The sequence below is a fragment of the Tursiops truncatus genome, chromosome 3 (genome assembly GCF_011762595.2).
Source record: "Tursiops truncatus isolate mTurTru1 chromosome 3, mTurTru1.mat.Y, whole genome shotgun sequence".
Lineage (NCBI taxonomy): Eukaryota > Metazoa > Chordata > Mammalia > Artiodactyla > Delphinidae > Tursiops > Tursiops truncatus.
In genome coordinates this window covers 151167159-151179430 of record NC_047036.1, presented here as the reverse complement: position 1 = coordinate 151179430, position 12272 = coordinate 151167159, and the positions used below count along the sequence as shown (strand labels likewise).

General features: G+C 36.9%; 1 protein-coding gene across 4 annotated transcripts in view; it reads right to left on the bottom strand.

The window, feature by feature from the left end:
* FAF2 (Fas associated factor family member 2) overlaps window positions 1-12272 on the bottom strand; it is a 57108-nt gene that overhangs the window by 16449 nt on the left and 28387 nt on the right. For all 4 annotated transcript variants that reach the window (XM_019942847.3, XM_019942850.3, XM_019942848.3 and 1 more), the window contains one exon: window positions 7345-7413. In XM_019942847.3, coding sequence (XP_019798406.1) covers window positions 7345-7413 — 69 coding nt within the window. The remainder of the gene's footprint in view (window positions 1-7344; window positions 7414-12272) is intronic.

Here is a 12272-nt window from a genome sequence, read left to right as displayed (position 1 = left end):
AGACGATCTTCAGTTAAAAAGTCTCATTCCTTTCCTAACTCTGCCCCTGAAAATGGATATTTGTCCCACTGTAGTAAAAAAATTTGGCCTTACACAAGAGGAGGTCTGATCTCTGCCTTCGACTTCTGGAGATAATCTATGTCACACCTGATAAGAGTATCTTTGCTATGGGAACCTAGGGTAGGGCTGACCACCCTAGAAAGACCAACCATTTAATTTAGGCTGGGGATTTTGGGTAATGCAGTATCAGTCAACCTAGAGACTGAGTTCAATTACATAGGCAACCAATCAAATCAATCATGCCTATGTAATGAAGCCCCAGTGAAAACTCTGGACACTGAAGCTGAGGTGAGCTTCCCTGGTTGGTAATACTTCATGCATATTGTCACACACTTGTGCCAGGAGTGTAACATGTCCCGATTCCATGAGAGAAGTAAGGAATCTTTGTGTTTGGAACTCAAGACTCTGCACTAAGTGTCTCTTTCATTAGCTGATTTTAATCTGTATCCTTTTCCTGTAATACACTGTAACCATGAGTTATAATACCTTTCGGTGAGCTCTTCTAGTGAATTATCAAACCTGAAGGTGGTTTTAGGAACACCTTGAACTTGCAGTTGCTGTCAGAAGTGAGGGTAGGGACTTCCCTGCTGGCATAGTAGTTAAGATTCCGCCTGCCAGTGCAGGGGACACAGGTTCAAGCCCTGGTCCGGGAAGATCCCACATGCCACGGAGTAACTAAGCCCATGCGCCACAACTACTGAGCCTGCACTCTAGAGCCCGCGAGCCACAACTACTGAGCCCATGTGCCACAACTACTGAAGTCCGTGCGCCTAGAGCCCATGCTCCGCAACTAGAGAAGCCACCGCAATGAGAAGCCTGCGCACCACAACAAAAGAGTAGCCCCCTCTCAACACAACTAGAGAAAGCCCACGGGCAGCAATGAAGACCCAACGCAGCCATAAATGAATGAATAAATAAAATTAATTAATTAATTTTAAAAAAAGTGAGGGTGGTCTTTTGGAGGACTTGTGTGTCCTCCAACCTTGACAGTTGGCTTTAAACTTTGCCATATGGCTAACTTCATGTAGTCCTGTAGGTTTCATGTTTTCAAATATTAAGACACAATTCAATGGGGAAAGAATAGTCTTTCAACAAATGAGGCTGAGACAACTGGATATTCACATGCAAAATAATGAAGCTGACCCCCTAAATCACACTATATACAAAAACTAACTCAAAATACATCAAAGACTTAAATATAAGAGCTGAAATTATAAAACTCCAAAGAAAACACAGGTGAAAATCTTGTGACCTTGGATTAGGCAATGGTTTCTTAGATAAGACACTAAAAGCACAAGCAATAAGAGAAAAAAATAGATAACTGGACTTCATCACAACTGAAAACTTTTGTGCATCAAAGGACACTAACATAGAGTCAAAAGACAACCCCACAGAATGGGAGAAAATATTTACAAATCATATATCTGATAAGGGTCATCTAGTATCTACAGTATATATAAAGAACTTTTACAACTCATCATTGAAAAGACAAACAATCCAATTTAAAAATGGGCAAAGGATTTGAATAGACATCTCTCCAAAGGAGATAAACAAATGACCAAGAAGTATATAAAAAGATGTACTACATTATTAGCTATCAGAAAAATGCATATCAAAATCACAAGATACTACTTCATAACCACTAGAATGACTGTAATATAATAAAAGACAGATGTTACAAGTTATAGGTGAGGATGTGGAAAAATTGGAACCATCATATACCATTGCTGGGAGTGTAAAATAGTGTAGCCTCTTTGGAAGCAGTCTGGCAGTTCTTCAAAAGGTTAAACATAGTTATCATATGATTCAGCAATTCCACTCCGAGATATATACCCAAGAGAAATGAAAACATGTGTCCACACAAAAACTTGTACACTAATATCCACTGCAACATTAATGACAAGAACTGAAAGGGGAAACAATCCAAATGTTTATCAACTGATGAATGGATAAAGATATTGTGGTAGATTCATACAAGGAATATTATTTGATAATAAAAAATAAAGTATTGATACACGTTGTGACATGGATAAATCTTGAAAACGTTATGCTAAGTGAAATAAGCCAGACACGAAAAGACAAATATTGTCTGATTCCACTTATATGCGTATCTAGAATAGTCAAATTTTATAGTGACAGAAAGAGTTGCGGTTACCAGAGGTTGGGTGGAGACAGTAATGGGAAGTAATTGTTTAATGCGTATAGAGTTTCAGTTTGGGACGATGAAAAAGTTCTAAAGATGGATAGTGGTGGGACTTCCCTGGTGGCGCAGTGGTTAAGAATCTGCCTGCCAATGCAGGGGACATTCAATCCCTGGTCCGGGAAGATCCCACATGCCACGGAGCAACTAAATCCCTGTGCCACAGCTACTGAGCCCGCGCACCACAACTACTGAAGTCCGCACGCCTAGAGCCTGTGCTCCACAACGAGAAGCCACCACAATGAGAAGCACGCACACCACAACGAAGGGTAGCCCCTGCTCACCACAACTAGAGAAAGTCCACGCGCAGCAACAAAGACCCAATGTAGCCAAAAATAAATTAAAAAAAAAAAGATGGATAGTGGTAACTGTTGAACAACAATGTAAATGTAATTAAATTAATGCCACTAAATTGTAATGCCACTTAAAAATGGTTAAAATGGTAAACTACATACCTGGGTGAAGCCAGATTTTCTTCACATACTTCAACTAAAACTACGTATCACAAAAGATTACAAGCAGGAGTGAATATGAAAATCCAGCTGTTTTCTATTAAGCCAGACAAAAAAGTCTGCAAACATTAATGTTAACATGTAATGAGTTTATTTATTTATTATTATTTAAAAAAAATTTTTGGCATTTGGTCTTCGTTGCTGCGCGAGACTTTCACTAGTTGCGGCGAGCGGGGGCTACTCTTCATTGCAGTATGCGGGCTTCTCATTGCGGTGGCTTCTCTTGTTGCAGAGCACGGGCTCTAGAGCACGGGCTCAGCAGTTGTGGAGCACAGGCTTAGTTGCTCCGCGGCATGTGGGATCCTCCAGACCAGAGATCAAACCGATGTCCCCTGCACTGCCAGGCGGATTCTTAACCACTGCGCCACCAGGGAAGTCCCGAGTTTATTATTTTTAAAGTGAATTAATAAACAGAACAATTTCAGTTTTAATTTGTCATATGGTAATAGATATCAATAGATACAGTCCATATAAATAGAAGCTCTTTGGAGAAAAATATACATATTTTTAGACAGGCACAAAAATATCTGGGAAAAAAGCAAAAGAAATTGTTAATATTGCTATGTTGGGTGTGTAGGACTGAGAAACAGTGGTAGGCAAATGATCTGAGCAGGATTTTTTTCATATTTAATCTTAGGCTTTGTTTGAACTTCATGTTGCTGCAAATGGCATTATTTCATTCTTTTTTATGGCTGAGTAGTATCCCATTGTATATATACACGACATCTTCTTTATCCATTTATCTGTCAATGGACATTTAGGTTGTTTCTTGGCTATTGTGAATAGTGCTGCTTATGAACACAGGGGTGCATGCATCTTTCTGAATTATAGTTTTATCTGGATATGGACCCAGGAATGGGATTGCTAGATCGCACAGTAATTCTATTTTTAGTTTTCTGAGGAACCTCCACATTGTTTTCCACAGTGACTGCACATTGTTTTCCACAGTGACTGCACCAACTTACATTCCCACCAACAGTGTAGGAGGTTCCCTTTTCTCCACACCCTCTCCAGCATTTGTTTTTTGTAGATTTTTTAATGATAGCCATTCTGACCGGTGTAAGATAGTACCTCATTGCAGTTTTGATTTGCATTTCTCTAATAATTAGTGATGTTGAGCATCTTTTCATGTGCCTATTGGCCACCATCTGTATGTCTTCAAATGACAGTTATCTTTATGTATTATTTTTATGAGTTACTAAAAGTGAAAAAATGTAAATATAGCATAATCCCATTTGTGTAACAAGAAAATTATATTTAAACCTATATAGCCATATAAACGAACAAAAATAGTCTGAAAGGATATACACTAAAATTTAACACTAGCTATCCATGAAATGATGGGATTAAGGGTGAGCATTTTCTTCTTAACACTGGAATTCTTTTCCTGTGTGGGTGCATGGGTATTTTTGCAACAAGTTTTTAATATTTCTATACGTCATTTCATGTTAAAGCATGGCTGACATTATACCAGATTAGTTGTAAAACAATAAATAAATAAAGCAGGGGCAGCAATAGTAATAAACCAAATTAGAATTTAAAGTAAAAAGCATCATCTGATATTAACAAAGGATATGTTATTACAAGAAAGTTCTAATGGCCACGGGTCTTCATGCATCAAATAAAATAGTCAAACTATATAAAAGTTAGAACATCTCCCCCACCAAATAAACACAGAATTTATTAATGCATTTTATTTGCACCATGTACTGTCTTCCCACAGCATATAGAAAAGCATTCTCTTTGATATATTTGTTATTAACATTGGGAAAGTTAATATTATCAGCACACTAAGCAGAGGTGTATATATAAGAAAGTCTGGAAGGACATATAATATACTAAAACATCAAAAGTAGTTATCTCAAGTATGGTTATTAAGAACTTTAATTTTCAACTTTATAAACTCTTAAATTGTTTGTAGACATGTATTGGTTTTGTAATCAGGAAAAAACAAAGATATTACCAATGAAAAATAAAGAAATCTATAAAACCACATTCAAGTTCATCATGTCAAGTAGTCTTATTAAGTAACCAGAAAAAAAAGAAACAGCAGATTTTAATTGTACATTTAATAAGCTTGATTGAATACAGACACCAAACCTTCATCCCACAAAAAACACATTCCTTGACAACCACTGTTGTCGATAGTGGTTACTTCTAAGAAAGAAGGGAAAGAAAGGGAGGGGGTGCAGACAGGATGACATGCAAGCAACTGACAATGGGGGCTTCAATTTTATCTATATTTGTTTAAGAGAAATTTGAAACAAGTATTGCAAAATGCCTGCTTTCAGGAGCTGGATAGTAGGTACATGGTGGCTCCTTTTATCTCTATATTTTTCTCTAAATTTTAAGAATTTAATTTTTTAAAAATATATATTTTATAATGTTATTAAATGACAAGGACCTTAATATATAAATATTAAATTATATAAATAAAATGAAAGATTAATATGAAAAGGATAAACAAAAAAAAACAAGCTACTAGGAATTCCAAATATGTTTCTAAATAACTCTTGGGCCAAAGAAGAAAATGAAAAACTTTTAAAATACAGTTTCAGAAGAAAATTCACAGCCTTAAATGCAAGAAAGAGTACAAATAAAGCTGCAAAAATCATAATGCTAAAAAAAGGAACATAAACCTACAAAAGTATGAAAAAATACATTAAAGAGAGATTTTGCTTAATAAACAGAAAAAAGGAACTGATAAATATAAGAGCTTTTTATAAACAAAACAAATAAAATAAACTAGTCTCCAGCAAGTCTTGTTTTTAAAAAAGGAAAATAAGCATAATAAAAACAATGAGAAGAGAGGATAATAGAACAGACACAGAAGAGAGTAAATGATATGCTGCTTTGTATAGCCTATGCTAAATAACCTGGAAATCTCTAAGAAAAAAGCATCTTCTAAGAAAGCTTATCAACAAATAGATTATGAATAATGGGGAAACCATGAAGAAGTCAATAAAGAACAGGCAGAAATAAGTTTTCAAGTGCTTTCTTTAAAATCTATGCTATCTAGGCTTCTCAACTCATTTTATCAAGTCAGTCATTTTATAAAGCCAGCATATGCTTGAAATCAAAGCCTAACAAGGAGACAACACCAGAGTATCATACAGAGCAACATCATTCCCTCTGCCTAAAACGCATTCCCCTTAAATGTGCACATTCGTTATTCCTTTTCATCATTCAGGTGTCAGCTCAAATATAACCTCCCCAGAAAGGCCTTACTTGACCACCCTATTAAAATAACTTTCCTGATCCTCTTTGTTCTATTTTCTATACTCATCTTATTCATAGCATTTACTGCAAAGTTAAATTACCTAGAATTAAGCTCCATGAGAGTAGGGACTTCGTCTTATTTGCTGGCATAGTACCAGAGCCTAGAATTTAATTGCTCAAAAATAGTGCTGAATAACTAAATATCACTTAGGAGTATATTTTCAGAAATCCAGCACCCTATTCAAATAATATACCATAATTAAACAGTAATTTCAACAGATATCAAAAGGGTGCTTGATTAAATTCAACATCCACTCTTGATATATATTAATATACCAAGAATGGAAGAAGAGTCAATAAATATTTGAGAGCCTAAGACATACTAGGATCAAATTTATATGCTGGGAATACAGCAGTTAACAAAACCAAAAGAACTCTGCTCTCATGGAGCTTATTACATTCTAGTAGTTCTATCTCAAAATAATAACGTAACCAGAAACATACCTGATAATAAAACATCACAGGCATTATAGTGAGGACAAGATGTCTGCTATTACCATTATTAATTGAGACTGCTCTGAAGTTCTAGCCAATTCAATATCAAAAAAACCGAAAGATCCATATACTGAAAAAAAAAATCATGCAGTTGCAGATGACACAACTATCTAGAAAATCCAAAAGAATAAATTATAAAATATGTAAGAAAAAGGTTCACATGATGGTATCTGGTTACAAATCAAATATTTAAAAACCAGTATTTTTCTCGAAGAGTAATTAAGAAAAAATAAAGAGAGAGGGACACTATACTGAGAGATTTGGTCACAATCTTTTCTATGATTTTATAAACTTTGATCATAAAATTCACCTTTCTCACAAATTTATTTTTAAAGACTAAAGAGCTGTAAATTTGAAAAAACATCTATTGAGAGAAGATTCCTGTTGTGAAAAAAAATACGTGTCACCTGCCATCCACTGACAATTCCACCCAGAAGCAGGCGTCCAGACAGCCCTGCGTGGTGACTGCAGGCTCCTTTGTGATAGCAAGACAGTAGAGAAAGGAAAAGCCTTAACAGGGCGGTGGGGTTTTTTAATGGTATACTCATAGAGGAGACCTGCTACATAGGATGAATGAACCGAGCTAAAATGTATCCAAAATGGCTAAATCTCAAAACTTAACATGGATTGCAAAAGGAGGGACTTTGCAGAAAAGGTACAGTTTGTTACCTTTCACAAAAATTTTCAGACATTCATAAAAAAACAAAGAAACAAACAAAAAAAACACGTGTCTTTGAGATTTGTTATCAGACCAGGGAAAAAGAAATATAAGTAAGCTCACAATGAATCCTATTATACCTCTATGTTCCAGTTATGCTGTTCCAAGGTATGGCGACATTGATCCATAGATTCTATGCCAGTCAGATCCTGAAAGATTAAAAACAAAAAGTTACTTAGGGAAAAACTAACAGTACATATTGGATATTTTTACTCCTAATAGAATACTTATGAATACCGCTGGGAAAATAAAGTTTTGAAGGCAGATACTCAAGTATGGTAAAATGTCACTATTCAGAATTTATTCAGTCAGTTATTGTAGATGTTACTCCCATACAACAACAAAAAAATGAAAATTCCTTGTCTTTTAAAACTTCAAGGTTTTCAAGACTACTTGATCAAAATCAATATTCTCTCAATTTCAAGTTTAAAAAATGAAAGACTTCTTCAACCTCTGCGCCCAGCAAAAGTCTTTAATGCTAAACATCTATTGTTTATCATACTGATATAAAAATGCAGGTTTTCTGCAAATGTAATGCCTTTCACTAACTTACATCATTTTACCTATTAGCTTATAATTCAAAATGTGTAAAACTTTTTATCAAAGGAAGTCTGTAATTCAGATGCTTCCCTCCAATATGTACTTTCCCTACTCCCTTCTCCTTGTACTATTCTCAGGTTTCACTTTGTCTATGACCAAATTTCCTTCTCTGGCTCTTCTCCTATCCCCTCTAAATGTAGAAATTTCCCTAAGGATGTGTCCTTGGCTTTTGCCTCTTCCTGGCAATCCTCAATGACCCTTTCTACTCAAATGACTCATAAATTTCTGGACCTGTCACCTTTTCTGAAGTTTAGCAGCACGTTTCCAATAGCCTATTCAACATTTCTACGTAGATGTGGCACCAGTACCACAAATGCATCATTTAAAACCACTGTATGTGTTAATGACATCACCACCTTCCAAAATATACAGGCAAATATGACATCTGGAACCTCAGCCTCATCTTTGAGTACTCTATCCCTTGAACTACATACTTCATCAGTAATCAAGTTCTGACTGTTTTCTATATCTATAATCACATTTCCATTCCCTGAGCCGGCATCTTCAATCAAGCTTTAATGACACCTCAAGTGAATTGTCAAAATAATTAATTTCTCCTCCTCTTTCTAACTCTTCCCCACCTCCCCTGGTCTCCCCACTCCCCTGTGTGTGTGTTATTTCTCTGCTCAAAAGTTTTCAGCTGACTGGATAATAAAATCCAAAATCCTTAGCTTGGCATTCAATTGTTTCTATAACGTGGCCCCAACCTAGCTTTCTACATTATTTTCTATTTCCCTTTAGGTGTCCGATACTCAACAAATCTAACAGCTTACGTGTACACCTAATGACCAGAATTTCCACAGAGCTAAATTCTAGCCTTGCTTCAAGGTCTAATACAAAAGCCAAACCCATCCATCCATCCTTTCATGCAACACATGTCTACTGTTTATTTCCTATTCTGTGTATTACTTACTATGTCCAGGGATATAGGGATGAATACAATACAGTCTCTATCCTCAAGAAATTCCTCTTAATAACCAGCAAGCAACAGGAAAAAGAGATTGATCTCAACCTGCTAAGAATGTCATAACATGTACTGGTGAGTCAGGAGCCTGAGATTCTCGCTTTGGTTCTGTGCCCTGTGATCAGTGACCAAACATGTTTTAATTCTAGCTTCCTTTATGTACAACGTGAGGGATTTAATTTGGACTATTTGGATATCCTTTCCAAAGCTTAGAAGAAGAAAACCAAAAACTGAACTTTGCATTCTTTAGGTATGCAGTCGTTTATTTTTTTTAATTACACAAGTAGTATAGAAACTTTGCTTTTTTCTTTAAACTGAACTATTTATTTATGGCTGCGTTGGTTCTTTGTTGCTGCGCGCCGGCTTTCTCTAGTTGCGGCGAGTGGGGGCTACTCTTCGTTGCGGTGCGTAGGCTTCTCATTGTGGTGGCTTCTCTTGTTGTGGAGCACAGGCTCTAGGTGTGCAGGCTTCAGTAGTTGTGGCTTACGGGCTCAGTAGTTGTGGTTTGTGGGGTCTAGAGAGCAGGTTCAGTATTTGTGGTGCATGGGCTTAGTTGCTCCATGGCACATGGGATGTTCCTGGACCAGGGCTCGAACCCGTGTCCCCTGCATTGGCAGGCGGATTCTTAACCACTGTGACACCAGGGAAGTCCCTGCTAATATATTTTTATGTTTAAAATACTACAAAATTTTCAACAGTGCAATTGGAAAGCTCTGTTAAGAACTCTAGAGCTCTATTAAGAACCACTGGCTTTGACAGCTCTGACAATGTGGATTTTTTCCTGACCCCTGCGGGCCTCTTACCAGTTTGGCTATTGCCTTCTGGCTTATAATAGGATCGCCTTTAACTTTTGATTTCCTTACAGCCCATTGCAGATAACTGGGATGTCCAGGGTTCCACTCCCTCTCTGTACATTCTCTTTAAGAATTGGGACTTTACTTTTACCTTCTTCTCAGGGTATGAATGACTACTCTGTCTTTACCAAAAATGTTTTCTACCTCTCTTATGAACCTATTATTTTCTATCAGTTATTATGACTATTTACACTCATTCTACTGCCTTATCAGAGGATACATGCTCCTTAACGGCAGTGTCTGTGGTTCATCTCTATATAATGCTCCCCAGTACCTAGCACACAGTTAAGGGCTTAAAAGGCTGCAGAAAAAGTCTGTCCGAGTTAAAAAGACCTTTTAGTATAAGCTTCAATAATCATAGCTACTAAAGTGAAATCCTCTAGAAAATGTCACCAAAACTCATGGTATATTAATACCCTGGGGTTTTAATTAAACTCTATCTAGTCAGAACTAGATGCTAAGCTGGCTGTTAAAAATACATATTTGCAGAATCTTCCTGGAGATCAATAAGTCAGGGATGGAGCCAAGGAATCAGTGGGTTTTTTGAAAAGCTCCTCAGTTGATTCTAATGTACAGTCAGGCCAGGAAATCCATGGTACTGTACAATTCTAAGTGGGACCAGAGATTATACGTCACTTATTAAAATAACTTTTTAAAAAAGGGGTTATGAACACTGTAGGAGAGAACAATCAGGGTAACTGTACATCTTCAGTATACTGAAATACTTAACCTAATGCAAGCAAAACCCTTTTATTGTATAAGTAGTGAATCAGGGTAAACTAGAAGCCCAACTTGAATAAGCCTGCTTTTCAGTCACTACTGATGAGTATTAAAAACATGCACTAGCAATATGCTAGGAAAGGACTATTCATATATCAACAAATATTAACTGATCTGGTATTCTAGATATCCAGGATACAAATACAGTCCCTGCACTCATTAGGCTTGTATCTACTAGAGAGAGACTGAGCAAAACAAACCACACACATAGAGAAAATAAATGAACAAAAATTTAGGCTGGGGATTCCTCAGGATACGGTGCTCAAAGAAGGACTCTCCAAGGAGATAACATTTCAGGAGAGACCTGATGAAAGATAAGGGTCCAGTCATGGGAAAATATGTGGGAAGACTATTCCAGGCAGAAGGACAAATGCAAAAACTCTGAGACAAATGGATACATGACACTATGCATTTGTCAAAACCCACAGAACTTTACAGCAGAGTGAACCTTAATGTACAGAAATTTAAAAAATAATTTAGAAGGTGAGAGGATCCCAGGATGGAACACAGACTGTGACAAAATAATCTAATTGTATTAAAAATATATGAAACAACCTCACTGAATGGGGTGGGAGGAAAAGGTGTTAACCTAAAACTCTGGAAATGAGTGAAGTCTGTAAGACTAAAGGCAAAAGGAACTGCACACAAGCACTGTGCTCTAGCTGACAGAGTTGGTTCACTGTATATGTTCATTCTGAAGCACTATATCCATATACTTATACTCTGAACAATAAAACAGAGAGTGGGAGCCAGTTTTCTCATTGTTGAAGCGGGAAGTTACAGATAGTCGAGGGGAGAAGGCTGGAATGATCCATGTGGGTGAGAGCTGGAAACATCTGAATCAACTCATTTTTAAGTTTAATTTAGACAGATGGCTGCATATAGAACTAGTTAGCTTAGTATACACACGTATGTCTTTGCTCTATCAGCTGAGAGGGCCTAGAGGCAACAACACACACCCCAATAGCAAGCACACATAATGCCCAGATTCTGGTTTATAATACTGTTCTCCAATAAAAGGAACCAGGTTCCTTGGAGAAATGGCTAATTCTAGGACTGGAGCAAAAAATACACAAGATGAGCCTGGAGAATCCTGTAGTTCCAGAAAGTAAAGGAGTGCTCAAAAAACCCCATAATGATGGGAATATATCAAAGTGATACAGGAATCAACTGAAAGAGCTCCCAATGGCCAAAGCTGGTACAATTTGAGCAAGAAAATAAAGTAGTAATAGGTTATAATCCAAAATACAAAATAAACATCCTTGAGTCCATATGAACAGAAATACATGACTGAATAAATAAATAAATGGGGGAGAATAGACAAATCCTGTGCAGAATTCCAAATAACTATGTAGATACTTTGCCTTCTAGGAGGTGGAACATAACTCTTCACTCCTTAGGTATGTATGGGCTGTGCATAGTGACTTCCTTCCAAAGAGTACAGTACGGAAAAGGAGGAAAAAAGATTAACTTCATAGTGGAGAAACCTGACAAACACTACCTGAGCAAGATGATCAAGGTCAACATCAATAGCGATAAATCCTGTTGATAATATGTACCCTTGATAAAATGTAATGAAAAGGCACTTTACCTCTGTGGTCTTCCTCCCCAAACCCCAAACTCCAGCCTCATCATGAGAAAAACATCACAAAAATCCCAATTGAGGGACAACCCACAAAATACATGACCAGTGCTCCTCAAACTGTCAAGGTCATCAAAAACCAGGAAAAGTCTGAGAAACTGTCACAGGCAAGAGGAGCCTAAGAAGGCACAGTCACTAAATGTAAGATGGGATCCCAGAACAGAAAAA